Below are 20,897 nucleotides of genomic sequence, written 5' to 3'. Positions count from 1 at the left end.
CCCCCCAAAAGTAAATATTCTTTTACCTACAGGACAAATGCTCATAATACATAATTAATCTTTTGATTTCAGTAAGCAATGTTAGGGTTCTGTAGCATTTTTCCAAAACCCCTTTATTTATTTACCTCTCTGCTAAAATGCAAAGGTTCGCAAACTGGATATGCTGATATTTACATAATTTATTTCTTTACTAAAACAGTATTTATTCTGGTTGGGCAAGGTGGCGCATGCCTGTAAACCCAGCGGCTCGGGAGGCTGAGACAGGAGGACCACGAGTTCAAAGACAGCCTCAGCAATTTAGCGAGGCACTAAGCAACTCAGTGAGACCTTGTCTCTAATTAAAATACAAAATAGGGCTGGGGATGTGGCTCTGTGGTTGAGTGCCCCTGAGTTCAATTCCCAATACCAAGGGGGGAAAAAAAAAGTACTTATTCTGCATTCTTACATGCCTAAAACTGAGTTAGATGCTGCTATATATATGCTTTGTGACAAAGATACAGTTACAAGCCATTGTGACTATTTACAGTCTTTCACTTGTAATGACCATATGGTCTTTGTAAACTGGGGGCATGATGATAAAACAAGAGATTCAAAAGACTGATGGTTTGAAGAATAAAATGAACAGAAAAAAGAATGACCAGAATACAGGTACAGATTCTATATGACAATTATGGGTATCCACACCTAAGAAGTACTGTTGGATTTTTCTCATCAGAGATCTGCCAAAATAAACCTCAAGTGCAGATACAGAGATGACTGAAAATGGCCTTGCCAAAAGTCCCTTTTCTCTCCCCAGTGGGAGGAAGCAAAGACAGGACATTTTTAAAGAACAAGGGACAGATATTACCTGCTTATGGTGCCCAGACTTGGTGGTCGCTTGGAATGGAGAGCAGAGATTTCGAAGGAGCAGGAGGAAGGCCCATGCTGGCTCCAAATGGATAATACCCTACCCACAGAGTAGGGCAGAGAACAGAAGACCTTGTCTGCTATGGAGGCTGGAGACTTTAACCCTTTCAAGCCCTGTGTAAACTGGGTCATGAAGAGCCTCTGCATGGTAGGCATGTGACTAGAAAAGCTCCGTTTTTTTGTCCAGATTCGGTAACATCCCGGGGAACAAAGTGCAAGAAGTGTGTGAAGGCCAAGGACAGAGCAGTCTGCTCTGGTCTGGACTATGGAAGAGCCTCCATAGTCTTGGAGAGGAGCTAGAGTCTGTTGAGAAGCCTGAGTGTGTGCCTGACTATGGAGGCCAGTATCTTCCCTGAATGTGGCCATCCCAGGGCAACTGTGGGACAAGAAAAAAGAAAAGGTCCACTTGGGAGGTTGAGATGGGCACTGGGGGGCCTCTCCTAAGGCAAGCCTTGCTGGAGCACAGTGCTCAGGAAAAGTCTGTGAGGATTCAGTCATGTAATCAGGGGCTAGTTTCATATGAAAAGAAACCGGGAGGATTTCAGAACCAAACAGCAATGATGGCATCTTGTTGCTCAAATCTATGAAGCTCCTTTTGATGGCTTCGAGAGAATGAAGTTCCAAGGGCTTACTGTCGGGCCTCTTGTTCCATCCACTAGCTGCCAAATGTGGATTCAGCTGCATTGCATTATATGAAAATCCATCTAGAAGCCTTTTGTATCTGAGGCGTTTGTAGCTTTTAGCCACTGGAAGAAGTGCAGAGGAACATCGCCGATATCTGAGTTTCTGGGTTTTTATGGCTGGGGCTAGTTTGGAGGCAAGGATGGACAGCTTGTTTAGTAAGGCTAATTCTTTGGTAGGCTTTCTATAATTCAGGCTCCTCAAGGGATGGAATGGAACAGTCCTCTGCTTTGGTATGTGGCTAAGCAAGCTCTTGGTAGGTACTGTTTTGGATTCCAATCGTGCAGAAGCAGATGCAGCACATGAGCTGAGAAGTCTGTGTGCTTTTGTGGGGATGGGATCAGAGGAACTCTTTCCGAAGGCAGAACTTCTGATTTTACTTATTTTCCTCTTCATGCTGACTGGCTCCTGACAGGCAACTTTCTTACATGTTCTATGGGGCTGCTTCTTTAAGGGAAGCATTCCTTTCTGACAGGAAATGTTCACAAAGGCACCATGTATTTGATCATACCCAGCAGACCTGGGGTCTTGTGCTTTCTGAGGGGCATCAGGAAGGCATGGACCTGTGCACAACTCAATGTCCTTCTTTAATGGATGACATAAGCTTTCCTCCTTTTCAGGGTCTTCCAACCTTTGAAACTGTCTGGCAATGTTGCCCTTGGTTGGCTTTGATAGGGTGATTTCTTTAATCATGGTAGACTCATTTTTGTTAGCCTTAGGTTGGTTCTTATTTTTCACCACATCAGCCAACATATTAGATGATTGGCGTTGTTCCAAAACCATATGTGTTCCTTTTTGATGTACTTGTTTCTCTTCCTTTGGCAACATATAGTCCAAGACCCACTGACTTTGTTGTTTTTCAGCATCAGCATGCATGCCTTGGCATTTCAAGTGGGTCTTCCTCAAATTAGCACTATTACCACCTTTTACAGTAATCATCTCTTTAGATTCCTCCCCGACAGGTAAGTGACCCAATGTATCTCTCAAAGGATCTTCAGTTTCCTCTCTATTCACTTTAGTTGCTGTCAAAGGTGAATGTCTATCAGTAGAATTCTCCTGAGAGTGGTAATCTTTGCAAATATTATTTTTCACACTGATCTGCATACTGTCTCTTTCACTAGGATTACTCATATCCCTCAGACCTCCCTCCTTCATCTCAAGCAGGACTGTGCAGTCTTCCATAGTTTCACACAGCATTTCACTCTCATTTGGTGTGAAGAGATTTTTCAGGTCAGTTTTTTTAATCTTAGTATCAGTTTCTGAATTTTCTCGAGCAGACAGACATAAAGACATTATCTCAATCGATTTCATGCTCCCTGGGGATACACAGGTCTCATCTTGGCATCTAGAAAACATCAAATCTTTTGAGGAAATTTCAAAGGGTATTTTCTTGCATAATACAGAATTTAATTCTAGCCCTGATCCTTCAGTTATTCCTTGTGTTTCTTTCAGAGATGTTCCTTTACCTTGGTGTTCATGACAAATATAATTTAAAGACATGTTTATTCTACCCAGTATTTTTATATTTGGTTCATGATTTGCAACTGACTCCATATCCTGAGCACAAGAATCTGAATACTCTTCCATTTCACAGTCTTTTAAAGATCTGCATACTTTCTCCTCACATGATTTTTTCATTTCAAGGGATTCCACTGGAGAAGCAGCAGCATTTGGAAGATATGAGTCCTGTTTAATTGTTCCTATAAATGTGGCATTCAGTTCTCCTCTCTGAGAGGAGGTACTCCTTGAGGTTTTATGGGATGCCAGTGTATCTTGCCTTACACCACCACTAAGTGTACTGAATGCTTTCATGTCTACCATGCCTTCCATAGGCTTTTTATTATAGTCAGCATTGACCAAGTCTATGATATCATCTGTGAACTCTGCAGAGCCAGAAATATTTTCAAAGACTCCTTTTGAATCACCTTCTTTTGGACTATCATAAGACAGTGAGTTATTACTGCTTGAACTGGCTATCAGGTCTTTTTTGTTGTGATTTTCCTCTCTGTTAGAATCTATGTTGGTCTCTCTGTGGTTACTATCTCGTGCCTCCTCAGCTGATTTATTTTCATCTCTGTACTCATTTGGTCTGTTTTGGTTACTGTGGCAGTCAAGGACTTCACTTATCTTCTGATCAAGAGTTTCAATTGTTTGGTTTATATTCTTAAAACTGGAGAACATAATAGTAGAAGCCTTGTCCAACAATGTTTCAGGACTTGGAATGTTTGCAGATTGATTTAGTTCTCCTGTAGCACAATCAGAGATGTTATATTTATAAAACACTGTCTCTTTGGGTATATCTGTTTCTTTTCCTTCTAGTCCTTCCTCATTGGGTTTGATGTGACTAATGGTGTGAATGGTTATGTTTGAAGCTCCACTATCTGACACTCCTGCTGTCACTTTATTTCTGATCTTAATTCCCAGAAGTCTACCTTTAGTTTCTCTCCTATCAAGTTCACTCTCTTCTGATGTACAACTCAATTTACGGGTACTATTTTCCATGGAGTCTTCTATTCCTTGGGAGTGGTGATCATTATGCAGAAACCCATCTTCACATTTTGTAACAGAAGAGTTCAGGATGATTTTGTTGGTTTCAAAAGAAGCACAAGCAAAACACATGTTATCTTCTGATGCATTGCTTCTTATACAATGACAGCTGAGAATATCCTGAGATTGAACATTTTGACATTCTGTGACAGAAACATCTTGAGGAAAGCCAGATTCTTCTTTTGTACTTGGGAGGAACCTAGGATGTAGATCTTCTGTTCCTGAGTCAGTCATTTCTTTTCTTCTTTCTAGGCTTCCTGGGTTGACGTTTAAGGTAGGACTGTTTGAAGAGGCACCACATGTTTTTTCAACTAGTGGAGAGATGTCTTTCATTTTTGTTGTAATGGGAATGATTTGAGCATCAGCAATAACAGATCTTCCATTCTCTAATGGAGGATGTTGGCTCTGTTGGGCATCTTTGCTTGTGGCTAAAGGCATCTCTCTGTTTATATTTAGTAGGGAGTTGGTTGGCAACTTCACATGGTCTTGAGAATTAAGGGACACTTGATTTAAAACACATTCATTTTCTACTTTGTTTACAACCAATTTGTTGATATCAGAAGATTCACTCATCTCATGGGCAGTACTCTGTTCATCTAAATGTGAACTATTGTTATGTGAGGTCTGTATAGCTTTTTCTGTCTCAGATCTATAATCCAATTCTAGAGATGGTGGTAACTGAACAATATCTTTCTTAGGTTTTGATACTTCATTACATACAGAACTTATCTCATCTTTTGGCAATAAAGTCATACGACATTTTCTTTTGGACAGAAAATCAGTACATGATGCTTCATTTAATTGGGTGTCACTTTCCAGATTTCTCTGGATGCTGACTAAGGAGTCAGAGTCTTTATTATAAACCTTTTCACTTAATAAACTGGATTCTTTAGTGGTTGTCTGTTCTGGCTCTTCATTCTGCACCAAGGAAGAAAAACTGCTTTCTTCAGAATGTCCACCTGGATGCTTCATATTACTAAGAGTTTCTCTATGGTCCTCAGGGTTTGTAAAGCTACCCTGAATATCTGAAGTGATTTTCAAATCATTTTTTTTTAACATTATTTCTGTGGTTTCAGTAAAAGCCTTGGGCATTAAAGAACTAGAGCTGTCTGTATGGGTTCTACCTTGAATGCAACAGTTATTGTGGATATTTTCTTTTGGGGAATTAACACTCTCTTTTTCACCAGAACAATAATTACTGGCATCCTTTTCTGGTTGCCTGGATTTAATAAGAAAGAGTTCATCTCTTTCACTCCTGGGATTTAAAAGTTGTTCTTCACTTTCTTCTCTAGAAGCCAAGTTCTTGCTTTGATCATCCTCATAAAAATAGGAACTGTCTGTCTTTTCAGCAAATCTCTTCAACAAACCATAGCTTTCAAAACCACATTTTTCTAAGGATGTTGTTCTGGATTCTGGATCAGACAAACTTGGTGTGAAATGTGAAATTTCATAATTTTCTTCCAAGGGTTTTACAGCATCTACATTTCCCATAGCTGTGGAACTATCATATGTAGAACAGCAGTTTTCATTATGGTGGCCCAGACTCTGTTGGTGATTGTCATCTGCTTCACAGACAAGGCTTAATTTACACAATTCTTCTTTCCCACTGTCCACTTTGGAAATGGCACTGTTCCCTGGTAATAATGACAACCAAGAAGGACAAGTTTTTAATTCTCCACATTCTTTTTCTTTAGGAGTTGCTTCTGTTAATCCAGGGTCCACAAAGGTTAAAGGCTCTAAGGAAACTAATGTTCTGGTTTCTGAAACCTCACCACTGGTCATGATTTTGTCTACTTCTGGGTATTCACTGCACCCAGCTGAGAGACCTTTACTCACATGGCCATTCTTGTGTCCTTCATTATTATCCGTCTTAGTCCTATTGACCTTCATACCTTGTACATCTGTAATAGATTTCAGTGGAGTTTCAGTTGTAATCCATACTTTTCCTTCTGCACAAGAGAAATAAATTAAAAACAGTATGCAATCATAAAAAAAATTGCTTTACCTTAATGAATCATGCAACCAATGGCAACAATACCCAATTCAAAAAAAGAGAGTCACAAATTAGTGTGCCATACCATCAAAATGACTTTCTCTAAATGTTACTTAGCATTCAGCAATTAATGATGGACAATTAAATACAACATAAAGACACACATGCCTAATTCAGAATCTTAAGAAGTTTCCATTTTAAAACACTAATAGAACAGATTCACAATATAATAGCTTATATCATTAGATGACTATCTTCTTACTTTTACTTAGATGCATTACAGATAAAATTACTCTTTTAAAAAAAAAGTTATGCATAAAACAACATATACTAGAGTGTGGTGGTGCACACCTCTAATCAAGCTACAGGCCAGTTTGAGACAGGAGAATCACAAGTTTGAGGCTAGCTTTGGCATCTTAGTGAGACCCTGTTTCAAAATAAAAAATAAAAAGGGCTGCAGATTTAGCTAAGTGGTAGGGCATCCCTGGGTTCAACCCCTAGTACCACAAAAACAAAACAAAAACTATATTAAAAAGATTGATGTATAAATTGAATAATTTTGAACCCAATTACCTACAATAACTGTCTCTGTATATAATGGAGATGATAATTATTGAAGCTGAGTGACAGGCACATGGAGATTTAGTATATGCTTTCTATTTATGAATAAGTTTGAAAATTTCTATTATGAAACATTTAAAAGAGAAAAATATTTCTTAGCAGAATGTCAGTACAATTCATAAAGAAGTTTCAATATACAGACTTTCTCTGAAATCCTAGGTATAGGGTGCAGTACAATGTAGTTCCTCAAATTTATTATTAATCTACACACAATATATATACATTTTCATCTTTCTTCCCCTTTTAGAAAACAAATCCAAAGCTACACACACACACACACATACACACACAGATGTGTGTATATGCATCAGATATGCACACAACATACCCATACTAAACCGATAAAGCAAAAAAAAAAAAAAAAAAAATCAATTTAAAAATCGAATTCCCACTAAAATAAAAACTCTAGGGCTGGGGATATAGCTCAGTTGGTAGACTGCTAGACTCACATGCACAAGGCTTTGGGTTCAATTCCCAGCACCACAAAAAAACAAAAACAAAAACAAACAAACAAAAACCCCCAACTGTATTAGGATAAAGATTATGTTGGGTTTGTTCTCTCCTCTTCCTTGTTGGCCAGTATAATGCCTGATATATAACAACACTCAATGAATATTTGTAGAATTAATGAATGTATAGAGTTAGGTCATATCAACAAATGTTATTAACAGTGAGTTCCTAGGCTTCCCTACTCATTTCTCAATAAGTACCAAGAACAGCAATTACTGAGAAAGAGCTATGGATGTCTTTGAAGCCCCTTGACTCTATGATAACTTACCTCTCTGGGTCTCAAGTTTCCTCCTTTGTAAAAAGCATTGTTAGTACACTTACCTTATTGCTATATGCAGGACTGAAGTAAATAATACATGTAAAACACCACCTGGTACAGTGCTTGCCACATAAAGAAAAGATGGCTTTTCTTTTTGATTCCTTATTTTACTGCACCTAAGAGTAGTCAACTGATAATAACTAGGCTTGGAACAGTACTTATATATTTGGAGTCTGGGCTAGGGATGTAACTCAGTGGCAGAGGATATGTTAAACATATGAGAACTCCTGGTACCACTTAAAAAAAGTTTTTGCAGTGCTGGGGACCAAACCTAGGACTTTGAACATGTTAGGCAAGCACTGTACCATTCAACTACATCTCTAGTCCCCCAAAATATTTGGAGTAAGCAAATACTAGATGGATAAATATATACTAAATTCCATAAGCTTGCACAGATACCAGTAATCAACAAAAGGCAGACTTGAAATCCTAATTTCCCACACAATATTTATTATGGTGAAACTAGTCTATTTTATCACAGCAGAAAAAGCTACTCTACTCATGAATTTCTTAACATGAGTACTCCAAATGGTTTTATTTTATCCTTCTACTGTATGCTATACCATTCATTAAACCATTTGTTCCACACCATCCTAGCTGTACCTCTCACTATAATTGCTCAAGAACATTGTAAAACTCTTTATCCATCCCCAAACTGTTTACAGTTGATTTACTTTGTGCAAGGCACTTCAGGTGAGACTCTCCCTCAGAGCCACTACCTGCAGAAGAATACTCATTCTTAACTTAAGTGAAGAGTTTTAGGGAGGAGGCAGAGGACCACCACTTCCCAGGCGATATAGCTGAAGGCTAGGTGGGAAAGAAGGGTTGTAGAAAGCTGCAAAGCAAAATTACACTAATCCCATTCTTTTGACTTATTTTTAATCATGTATTTTGAAATTTCAGAGAACTTTAAAGGAGAGTTTGAGGTAATTTATTTTTATTACAAAGTTTTCAAAAGTCTAGGGAACACTGACCTGGTCTCTGTAATACATGGATAAAGACTCACATACTGTATAGAATTATTATGAAGATTACAAGAATTAATATATGTACTCTCAAAAGTGTCAGAGAGGACATGTTCAGTTAATACTAGCCATTTTTATTACTCCTTGGAACTCCTACTCCCTTACATACAAGCTCTATCAAGACCTCTGTATGGGCTTGGGTTATAGCTCAGTGGTAGAGCACTTGCCTACCATGTGTGAGTCACTGGGTTTAATTCTCAGCACAGCATATAAAGGTCCAACAACAACTAAAAAACAAAAAAAGAAAAAAACTTTTTTAATTAAAAAAAAAACTCTCAGTAATACTATTTCTCAATTATTTATTTTTAATTTTTCTTTTTTAAAATATTTATCTTTTAGTTGTAGTTGGACACAATATGTTTATTTTATTTATTTATAGGTGGTGCTGAGGATCGAACCCACGGCCTCACATGCGCTCAGCAAGTGCTCTACCGCTGAGCCACAACCCCAGCCCTATTTCTCAATTATTTAATATACCACTTCTACTAGGCACAGAACTACAGTCCCAGCTACTTGGGAGACTGAGGCAGGAGGATCACTTGAGACCAAAAGTTCAAGACTAGCCTGGGCAACATAAAACCTTATTACAGAAGTAAATACATAATGAAAAATAAAGAAAAAAATAATTACTTCCATGAAACTGGAAGGACAGAAATGGAATTTTAATGATTGTTGTGGGTTACACTCTGGTTGAAGGAAGAGTTGGAAGATCAGGGAAGCTATCACAAGTATTAGGAACTAGCAGCCAGGAATGGTGGCACACACCCATAATCCCAGTGACTCGGGAAGCTGAAGCAAGAGAATGTCAAGTTTGAGGCCAGCCTCTGGAACTTGGCAAGAACTTAAGCAACTTAATGAGACCCTGTTTTAAAATAAAACAATAAAAAGGGCTGGGGATGTAGCTCAGCCCTTTTTATTGTGCCCCTGGGTTCAATCCCCAGTACAATAAAAAGAAAAAGTATTTGAACACTGGAGAATGAAATTAACATTCTGTGAGTTATGTTACTCAGCTTGAGATGATCATAGACTTCTAGCTCTATATCTAAAAAATATTCACACTTGCAGGAGTTGGCAAGCTAATTCTAAAATTCATATGAAAATTCAAGTAGAATAAAACACCCAAAACAATCTTTAAAAAGAATAAGGTAAGTAGACTTAGACTTCCTGATTTCAAAGCTTACTATATTGCTACATTGTCAAGATAATAACATAGGTTAGACATAAATATCAACAGATAAAATGAGAAGTTCTATAGTTTGAATCTTATATATTCTCCAAAGACTTATGTGTTAAAAAAGCTTGGTCCCCAGCCTGTGGCACTACTGGCAGGTAGTGGAACACTTAAGAAAAGAAAAGTTAAGATTATCAGGGGCATGCCCTAAAAGGGGACTGTGGGAGTTGGGTGGGGGTGGCACACACCTGTAATCCCAGTTACTTGGGAGGCTGAGGCAGAAAAATCACAAGTTCAAGGCCAGCCTGGGCAATTAGCAAGGCTCTGTCTCAAAATAAGATAAATAGTGCTGGAGATATAGTTTAAAAACTAAATAAATAATAAAAAAGGGAAATACCTGGCTGGGGGTATAGATCAATGGTAGAGCATGTGCTTAGCATACTCAAGGACCTGGCTTCAATCCCCAGCATCCCACTCCAACCCTCCTGAAAAAAAGGAAGGAAGAAAAAGAGAGAACCAACCTGGGGCAGAGTACAAATTTTGGCAGTGGGGCCCCTGAAGAAAGAATACAAGAAGTAGATTTCTAAGAAGCACCATTTAATTTTCAACTTCATAGTAAATGATGAGGCAGCAGATGCATGACCTTGACCATGGCAAAGCAAGCTGAAATGCTAACACTATCAAAGATAATGTACATCTGGTTAATTCAAATCCATGGTGGTTGTAAATACTTCTTGCATTCCCCCAGACTTGAGGTATTCATAAACTTGCTTTCACAGAACTTTCCTCTCTGCCTTGCTATGACAGTCTGTGACTTTGGGTAGCTAAGTTTGCTTTCTTATGTGTAATACGGAATACCTTGGAAGATTCCTGGGAGACTGAATTAATACATATTATATTGAGGCTATTAAAGATTCCAGTAGAGTTGCTGATTTTTAGCTCCCCCATATCAAACAGAAAACCTTACACATGGCTTTGGGGGTGAGTTGGGGAAATCAAATGACTGATTTTGTCAGTTTAAGTCATTTAAAAGAATGGTGGTGCTGGAGATATAGCTCAGTTGGTAGAGTGCTTGCCTCTCATGCACAAGGCCCTGGGTTCAATCCCCAGCACCTCAAGGAACCACAAAAAAAAAAAAAAAAGGTGACTGGTACACATCTGTAGCCTCAGTGATTTGGGAGACTGAAGCAGAGGGACCATAAGTTCAAGGCCAGCTTCAACAAATTAATAAGACCTTGACTCAAAGAATAAAAAAAGGACTAGGAATACAGCTCAGTGGTAAAGTTTCCCTGGGTTCAATCCTCACTACTAGTAGTAGTAGTAGTATTATAAAGAAGAATAGTGGGGCTGGGGTTATGGCTCAGGGGCAAAGCACTTGCCTCGCACATATGAGGCACTGGGTTCAAGCCTCAGTACCACATAAAATAAATAAGTAAAATAAAGATATTAAAAAAAAACAAATAGTGGTCTGGGGATGTAGCTCAGTGGTAGAATGCTCACCTAGCATGTATTAAACACTGGGTTTAATTTCCAGTACTGAAAAAAAGCAAGGAAAAAAAAAAAAACAGCAGTGGAACAGGAAGAAAAATGGCATTGGGAAGAACTTGGTGTGGTGGAGCACACCTGTAATCCCCGGCTGAGGCAAGAGGATAACAAGTTCAAGGCCAGACTTAGTAATTTATCAAAGCTCTAACAACTTAGCAAGACTTTCCCGCAAAATCAAAAATAAAAAGGGATGAGGATGTAGCTCAGTGGTAAAGTGCCCCTGGATTCAATCCCCAGTACCAAAAAAGGAGAAAAGTACATCTGAGTAGTTTATCTGTGGACACTTGTATATATGTCCTATGTGAATTAACTTTTTAGCTTTTTGGTGGAGAGTAGCTACGTAAGTCTGAAAGGACAATTTTTGTTTTGTTTTTTTTTCCCCTTTTTGAGTAATGGAGGGATTGAACCCAAGGGCACTATGACTGAGCTACATCCCCAGTATCTTTTATTTTTTATTTTGAAAAAGGGTCTGGCTAAGTTGCTCACACTGGCCTCAAACTTGAAATCCTACGGCCTCATCTTCCTGAATAGCTGGGATTACAGGTGCATCACTGGCAGATTATTTATTATTTTCAGTGTGTGGTACTGGGGATTGACCCAGGATGTTGCACATGTTAAGCAAATGTTCTACCAATGAGGTATAGCTTCAGCCCTTAAAGGACACAACTCAGGTTCTTCTAAAAGGTCATTTAGGAGCTGCAGCTGTAGCTTAGTGGTAGAGCACTTGCCTAACATATGTGAGGCACTGAGTTCGATTCTCAGCACTCCATATAAATAAATGAACAAAATAAATGTCTAAAAAATATTTTTTCTTAAAAAAAAAACAAGGTCATTTAGTGTAAATGAAAGTGCAGTTCAACACAAACAACATAAATCTTATGGAAGGATGTAGGTGAAAAAAATGCCAAAGATTAGGTCATACTGGAATCCCCATGAAAAGATCTTAGGGATGAGTTGGGGGCCACTATACTGAATCCCCTGTAAGCCCTAAAAACACTGTGAAACTTATAGACAAAACAGTATTTCTCTTTTTAGAGCAGTGTCCTTTAACACATACTGGACAGTCAAGTCTTTGAGCCACAGAGAAAATCTGTAGCAGTAGGAAGCAGGGTGATAAAACAGGACAAATGCTTCTTTTTTTGTACAGACTTATAAAGGTGGTGAGAGTCAAATCTAACATTATATCACAGTAACAAAATTTTTATATTCTTTAACATACTTATTCCCTGCCCACCCCCCCACCCCCCACCGGCTTTTTGAGGTTCTGGTATGACAGTCCTCTCTTAAGATTATTTTTGGCCTATGGGTGGCAACAGGAGGAGAATCTCTATTCAGATACCCTCCGTTGGATCTTAGCTTCCTTCTTAATCACCCACCAATCAATGTAGAAGTAATCCTTCAGATGCCTAAACTCAGCCACTGTTTTGAGAAGCAAAATGAAATAACAAAAATAGAACTGACTTGAAAACTCTCAAGGTGACCCAAGTGAATGTTTCCTCTCATACCTACCCCAGAGAACCACCATGTGCTGAACAATACTGGATGGATTTCTCCCCTGTCCCAGTTCATCCTTCTAAACAAGGAAATATATTATATTTGATTATATAAAATTAAATAAAAGACTTCAAGGAAAAATAAAAGGGAATCAAACTTTCATAAAAAGTAAGACACTGCCTGATAATAGGTATGTTCAGTCAGGTACATTCATGGGCAATATTTCTATAACTAGGTCATCCTGCAACTAGCAGGGACCTATTAGAGCCTTTATGTTCTGAATACAAAATGGAAATGTGAACTAAAACACTATGTGTAGTAAGTGGGAAAAGGAAACAATTCAGAGAAATAGATACCTTTGCTCCTTAGAAAATCTTCAGGGAGGTCTGCATGTAAAAGTTCTTTGCTGTTCTGCATCAGGAGGTCCTCCTACAGTAAGAAAATCCAGGAGTCAGGGAATATTCAGATACATGAAATTACGAATATTATTCTTTGAGAAACTTTTTGTTGTGGTTTTGGGGACTGAATTCAGGTGCTTGCAAGTTAGGCAAGCACAGGCCCCAGCCCACCCCCTCCCTTTTTTTTTTTTTAAACTTTTGAGGTAAGACTTGCTAAATTGCCTGGGCTAGCCTTGAACTTGTGATCCTCCTACCTCAGCCTCCAGAATAGCTGGCTGGGATTACGGTGTGCACCATTCCACCTGGCTGAGACTTCAGGAAATCTGCTAGCAGTCATAAAGATTAGGAACTGAAGGAAACCTCAAATTTAAGTAAATTCAATGCAAACTTTTACATCTCTAGAATTCAAACTTGAAAAATCAGTCAAGTTTTTCAAGTCTGAATAATAATAGGTAAAAAAGGCCAAATTACAGATGCAAACAAAACCCTATAAGTGACTTCTGAATTAAAAAGACAAATTGTTGCAATATAATTTTAATCTTATTTCAGGGGAAAATATCAGAAAATTAGATGTATCTCAATCTCTAACCATTCTAGATATCATAAATAAAATTCTTCTCAAACCTCTCAGAAAGTTTTGCTTTGTTTTTTAAAATCTTCCTCATCATAGAAGGGAAGAGAAAAGGGATCATCACCAATGACAATTTGAATTACAGGTATGTACCAACCATGCCTGGCTAAGAGACTTCTATACGACTTCAGGAAATTTGCTATTAGTCACAAGGAGTAGAAATTGAAGGGAATCTCAAATTTAAGTATAATCAACAAAAACTTTCTTCATCTTAAAAGCAGAAGAAATTTTTAAAATGGGACAGAACAATGGCAGAATGTGCACACCGTGACAAATGCCTTTGCAGCTTAGGAAGTGGGGCTGTGTACATGTTGAGTATCCCTTATTAGAAATGCTTGGAAACAGAAATTTCTCAGATTTCAGGATTTTTTAGATTTTGAAATATTTGCATATATATAATGTAATATCTCAGGGATGGGATCCAAGCCTAAAAAATAAAATTTATTACATTTCACATATACCTTAACACAAACTGAATATAATTTTATACAACTATTTTTTAGTGTTCCTGCATTTTGAGTATGACCTGTCACATGAGATCAGGTGTAGAATTTTCCACTGGAGTCATCATGTTGATGCTCAGAAAGTTTTAGATTTTGAAGCATTTTGGATTTCAAATTTTCAGATAAGTAATGCTGAACCTGTATCAAGTTTACTGGGTGGGAGACTCTGACCAACCACAAATGGCTGTGCATGCTTAACTTTCCTTCTGAGTCATTTCTCTCCACCTCTTCTAAGGCTTAAACATTTTTGGTGAGGGGTACTGGGGTGCTCAATCTCTGAGCCACATTCCCAGTCCTTTTTATTATTATTATTTTCAATTTTGAGACAGGGTCTTGCTTAAATTACTTAGGGCCTTGCTAAATTTCTAAGGCTGGTCTCGAATTTGCAGTCCCCTCCCTTGGTCTCCTGAGTTGCTGGGATTACAGGCATATGCCATCACACCAGGCTAACATTTTTTTAAACATTGATTTAATTGACAAGTACAAAATTCTGATGCAACATCCATCAAAAGATACAGATCAGTGAAATCACTGCCGTAACTTTAGGTAATTTTTCTCTTAATTCTTATTATCATTTAAAGGAAAAAAAAATTAGAGCTCTAAGCAAAATTCTGAAATTAGAAAATTAGAAACAGAAGCCAAGAAAGGAGCTTCAAAGACATAAACAATAGCAAATAAAATAAAATAAAAAATAAAAATAAAACACTACTATTGGAAATGAGAGATGAGACTTGAATGAACAGAGTTTCATAGTCTTTACTTATTGAAACTTTAGTGTGTAATACACTTGTAAAGAGCATAAACTTCAAAACAAAATGAAAATGAATCATAGCATGGAAGGCAGAGAGAATAAGGGAAAGAGAAAACACTACAGAAGAAATGATGGGATTAGAAAAAAATTTGGCAACCATCACAGTAATCATCTCAACCAAATGTCAATGAATGCTAAAACTAGTGGCTAAATGTTTGAATGAGAAACAATATTCATAATCTCAAATATGTTGTCATAAGAAACTTATCAATTATTAAAAGGAAAATAGTAACTTCACAATGGAGAAACCTGACAGACCTCACCAAACCAACTCATCAAATTTCTCTTCAGGGATGAGGCATCCCAACATTATGTGCTTCCTGATATGATGCACTGAGAAGAACAAACATCACTTCTGTAGTATTCCTGACCCCAAAACGCATATCTGGAATCTAATCAGGAGGAAACATTACACAAACTGAGGGAAACTGTACAAAACAAATGACCTGTTCTCTTCAAAATTATGGGAAAAGGAACTGTTTATTCCAGATTAAAGACAAACAAGACATGTCAACTGAATGCCACAGTAATCTTGCCCCAGAAAAACTAAAAACATCTTCTTTTCCTTAGCATTAAAAGATAGCAATAGGACAACTGGCCCAATTTGAATATGATTTGTAGAGTAGATATAGGACTTGGTCAGCCACACTATGGTCAGGTAACAGAATGTCTTTGTTGGCTAGGAAATATACATTGAAGTATTCAGGCATCATGTCTATGAATATACTCTAAAATTATTCAGAAAAAAGAAAAAGAGGCAAAATATTAACGTGTGAGCAAGTTGCAGAAGATAATTCTTGGTATTATTTTTTCAACTTTTCTGTACTTCTCAAATTATTTCAAAATAAAGGTTAAGAAAATATTTACTTAGGGAGGCTGAGGCAGGAGGATCACAAGTTCAAAGCCAGCCTCAGCAAAAAGCAAGGCATTTAGCAATTCAATGAGACCCTGTCTCTAAAAAAAATACAAAATAGGGCTCCGGATTTGGCTCAGTGGTTGATTACAGCTGAGTTCAATCCCTGGTACCAAAACAAAAACCAAAAACTAACAAACAAAAAGCCCTACATTTACTTGTAATTATACTTTCTACAAAAATGATATTGCTGTCTGGCTTGCAGTATGTTCAGTTGCTGCTGAATGGGACTTACTGCCAACTATTAAATTTCGTGTCTCATTTTGCTGAATAAGTGAAATTTTCCTTCAGTCAACATGGCAGGTAAGAGAGTCCTGGCCCTGGGAGGATTCATTTGCTTTTTTGGTTTAGCAGTATAAGTGTTTTGGCCTTCTGATGCCCCATAAATTGCATTTCTTCACAGAACTTTGGTGGTAAAAAGGGTGCGAGAGCCAGGTGTGGTGATGCACACCTGTATTCCCAGCATCCTGCGAGGCTGAGGCAGGAGGACTGCAGATTTGAAGCCAGTCTCGACAATTTAGTGAGGCTATAAGCAACGCAGTGAGATATCCTGTTTTGAAATAAAAAATAAAAAGGCTCGGGATGTGACTTAGTGGTTAAGTGCCCTTGGGTTCAATTCCTGGTGCCAAAAACAACAAACAAACAAACAAAAAACCAACCAAAAAAGATGCTACAGACCTCTCATTCCACTGCCACTGAAGGGTGTTGTTTCTCAGCTTTTGCTCTTCAAATCTGCTGAAAGGAATTCCTAGATCTAAACACCCAGACACACCACTAATTTTCAAGTGTAAGGAAGCAACCCATTGCAACCTGTACTTTAGCTTACTGTAGTAAGAAATAAGAAATCAGAAATTAGAAATAAATCGTTCTTTAGTGTCAGTTTGGCAGTAAGTAACAATGTTTTATTAACTCTAAACCTCTGTATTTTCAATGTTTACTGAACATGCAAAATGACATTTTTCCAAATTGGAAAAATGCCTATTCTGTGAGGTTGCCAGATACACAATTTTGAAATGGTCTTGCAAACTTCTTCAGACTAAAAAGCGCAGAATCAACTGACTGACTAGTGCAACTCTCCACTTGGATTCCTTTTAGGTCTCAGATGCACCATTTAACACTAAACTCATCATCTTCCCCAGCCTCCCTTGAAGAAAAAAAATCAATATGCTTCTATTGCATGTCCTGCCATGCTCAATAGTGCCACTGCCCAAATAAGGAAGAAACTGGGAGAAAAGACTTTGGCTTTCCATTTTCACATGTCTAATCAGTAGTCAAGTGTATGATTTTTATTCACAATATATTTCTCAAATAGGTCCTCTGCTCTCCATCCCCTCTACCTCTCAGATGGTTTATATTCTTCTCATCATTTCTCACTGAGATTACAGCAACAGCCTCTTATGTTTGTCTGCATTAAACCCTGGGTTTCCTCCAGTGCAGTATCCAGTCTACCCTTGGTTGAGCCTAACAACAAGAAAATATATGTCCATATCAGTCCTCTTCTCAAAATCCTCCAGTGGCTCCTCATTTTTTATAATAAAAATTTTATAATAAAATTCAAATTCCTCAATTGGGTATCCACGCCTATTATGATATGACTCCTACCTACTTTTCTAGTTCCTGCCTCCCCCATGCATTCTGAGCATTTTTCCTCTTGTCTCAGTGTGTCCCTCCCCTTTGTCCTCTTCATTAGGAAAAATCCTGCTAATTCTTTAAGCCAAATAAATAAATAAAAGTTCAAAATGACACTATCCTCTGCTTTTCCGGTTCTCAGGCTAGGAGTATGATTTCAGAGATCATAAAATACTCTATGGAAAGGACAGAATGCAGTGGCAAGTTATACAATGAGTAGTCAGAGCTCTGTTCTAACCCCAGGACTCTCATCACTAGGTGGTACCGAGAGCAACCTTACATTGGTTTTTAAGAAAAAATGGGGGGCTGGGGTTGTGGCTCAGTGGTAGAGCGCTCACCTAGCATGCATGAGGCACTGGATTCGATCCTCAGCACCACATAAATGTAAAATAAAGATATTGTGTCCACCGAAAACTTAAGAATAAATATTAAAAAAAAAAGAAAGAAAGAAAAAATGGGTACCATATAAAATATCTAAGAGGATTCCCTGTTGGGATAGGTTGCTCCTATGGAGGAGCTTCTTCCATTCTTGAGACCATAAATATTTCCTGAGAAAAGCCAACAGAACTGTCAAATGAATTCTGGTAATGTTGCCTAGAATGACTACCAAGTTTTTCTGGGGCTAAATGCAGATAGTAACATAAAGGCTCCTTTGGATTCTAAATATCTCTTGTAACCCTGTGCAGTTTTAAACTTTATTGGCTCCAGCCCCTAAAGGGGCTGCTGAGATTTTAGAGTTGCCCTCACCTATTGCTTTCCAAATCTCTAGATGGAGATTTGGAATACCCAGGTGGAGCTCCAAACCCACTACTTCAGTTATGTTCCTTTTTCCTTGGTTCTAATTTGTAACCAGGAAAGGGAGAGAAAGAAGCTAAAACTAAGTCATTCCACTTGCCTCCTGCCATGCTGAGTTATCTTAAAATGTTCTGAGTTAAGATCCAGGTGTGGTGGTGCATGTCTGAAATCTTAGCATCTTGGGAGGCTGAGGCAGGAGGATTATAAATTCAAAACCAGTCTCAGCAACTTAGCAAGGTCCTAGGCAACTTAATAAGATCCTGTCTCAAAATAAAAAAAATAAAAATAAAAAGGGTTTGAGGAATGGAGGCTATGATTAAAATGGCCCTGGGTTTAATCTCCAGTACCAAAAAGAAAGTTTTAAGTTATCTTTCACGAGAAGACTAGAGACTACAAGGTTTGAAGTCTGAAATATGATCAGAAACTAAAAAGATTGAATAGGAAATAGAATGTGGAGGCTGAGGTCAGATATGGGGGATCCCCTCATGATGGTGGGTGGCCTCCTTATCGGGTAGGAGCTCTGCCATTTGGGTCTCTGGGTGTGGATAAGGGAAACAGAACAGCCTACTTGCATGCAATGGGCATGTAGCATAGTAGTTCTTTGTAATATTCCCAACCTCGCTAGAAGGCAGCCAATCACATGGCAAATATGTGCAGAAATTTATCAGACCCAATTTCCTTTTCCTACAATATTTATCAACTAAACATTTTAACTTTCAGTATTCCTAGATGAAGGAATCCTAAATGTTTTACTCTATTGTCCAGATTTAGTTGTTGATGGATCTTTATTTTATGTATTTATATGCAGTGCAGAGAATCGAACCCAGGGCCTTTATACATGCTAGGCAAGCACTCCACCACTCACAACCCCAGCTCCTACTGTCCAGATTTAGTTAAAACCACAACTGATCATCAATATACTGTTTCCTGCAACATTAAATGAGATAATAGCTATAGTTTAAAGCTTTTTGTAAACTATATAAGAAATGTCAGATAACAGTGCAATTTGCTTTTTGAATTGATAACAAACCATTTCTGTTTTGCATATTAAATGTCACCCACCTGCCCACTGTTTTGAAAACAAAATCAACTGTGGGGCTTCTCCAAAGTTTACGCAGATTTTAGGAGAGTCAGTAATGTAACTCAGACGTAAACTGCTTACTGAGCATGTGTGAGGCCCTGGGTTTGATTCCCAATACAACAGACAAATAAACAAACAAAAACAAAACAATGTCCTGGAAAAGGGAGTTCTCTGATTCATTCCTGTAGAATGAGTTCATAAGCAGGCAATTACACAAATACCTGAGAGAAATGAATATATATTGGGCTCTTCAGCTTTTATAAATAGCAAATTTTAAGCTTCTCAGGAATTGAGGAATCTCTGAGCCTTGAGCTCAGAGCGTAGACCCCTCTGGGCTCCTCCAAATCTTTGCTTCACTAACTAGAAGTAGAGCAGATCAAGGAAAGAATAGTGATGACTCCATCTACAGAAGGCATTGCCTATACACTGAATTATCCCAAGTATAGGGCCAAAGGAATATTTCCTATTTCCTGACATTTGTGGAAACAGCCATAATTACTTTCATAGCTAACATACTTTGAAGTGAAAGAAATGTTTATATCTATAGATGGATCTTTCAGTTTTGTATATGCGCATACCTAGAAAAGGAATAAAATGTGAAACAGTAACTTTAAGTCATTCTTGTATAGCTTTAAAAGGAACTTTCCTCACATATCTCAATTTGGAGAAACAGCTTGTGACTTTAAATAAGTCATCAATCATGCAGCTGGGTGAGGGGTTAATGACATCACCCCTGCAATGAATTATATAAGAGAATTGTGAAATAATCAAGAGAAAGCTCTATCTTAAGTCTCAGTAATGTGCTTTGGATATTTTTGTCACATGGCAAATCATCACTGTAGAGACAACTGTGCACTACAGATGCAGAAAACAGCGTATGAACACCAATTTTACTACTGAGCCATGAAATTCAGATTTTTCACCTTTGAATTACTGAAAACTAAACTCTTTTCAATAATAGTTCTATTTAGGAAAAGAGCAAAATTCCTGAACACGATTGCAAATTTCTCACAGGTTCAAAGACTCTCAGGGTTAGAAGTACACAGTAAACTTAGCGGGCATTTAGTGTAACTACCTTTCATTTAAGTAAATCCACATAAATTGCCAAAGATTGAATCTATTATGAACACACCATTAAAAAACAGGTTTCTCTAAAGGCAGGCATGGTGGCATCCTGCCTGTGATCCCAGCCACTCAGCAGGCTGAGGTGGGAGGATTGTGAGTTCCAGGCTAGCATGAGGAATTTAGCAAGAACCCATCTCAAAACAAAACTTAAAAACCAAGTTTCTCCAACAACATAACATGCTTTAAGTAATCAACAGCC

At 38.0% G+C, this 20,897-nt stretch overlaps 1 protein-coding gene and 1 non-coding gene across 16 annotated transcripts in view; one reads left to right on the top strand and one right to left on the bottom strand.

The window, feature by feature from the left end:
• Prr14l (proline rich 14 like) overlaps positions 1-20,897 on the bottom strand; it is a 66,933-nt gene that overhangs the window by 22,553 nt on the left and 23,483 nt on the right. For 10 of the 15 annotated variants that reach the window (XR_006850732.2, XM_046439413.2, XM_058577424.1 and 7 more), the window contains 2 exons: positions 13,169-13,241; positions 848-6,083 (listed from right to left, as the gene is read on the bottom strand). Coding sequence is in view for 14 of the 15 variants with exons in the window: in XM_046439413.2 (XP_046295369.1) it covers positions 848-6,083; positions 13,169-13,241 (5,309 nt within the window). In the remaining variant the exon portion in view is untranslated. Of the gene's footprint in view, positions 1-847; positions 6,084-12,827; positions 12,892-13,168; positions 13,242-20,897 lie in introns of those variants that run through there. The other 5 variants (XM_046439414.2, XM_058577428.1, XM_046439419.2 and 2 more) reach the window with 2 other exon arrangements.
• On the top strand, positions 10,819-10,891 carry Trnae-cuc (transfer RNA glutamic acid (anticodon CUC)). The gene has a single exon. It is a non-coding gene; the product is annotated as a tRNA-Glu (tRNA).

Source organism: Marmota monax, unplaced genomic scaffold, assembly GCF_021218885.2.
Source record: "Marmota monax isolate L192 unplaced genomic scaffold, Marmota_monax_Labrador192_F-V1.1 WCK01_AAM20220418_F8-fsc00253, whole genome shotgun sequence".
NCBI classification, from domain to species: domain Eukaryota; kingdom Metazoa; phylum Chordata; class Mammalia; order Rodentia; family Sciuridae; genus Marmota; species Marmota monax.
Note: the sequence above shows the minus strand (reverse complement) of the source record. Positions and strands in the feature narration are given on the sequence as shown.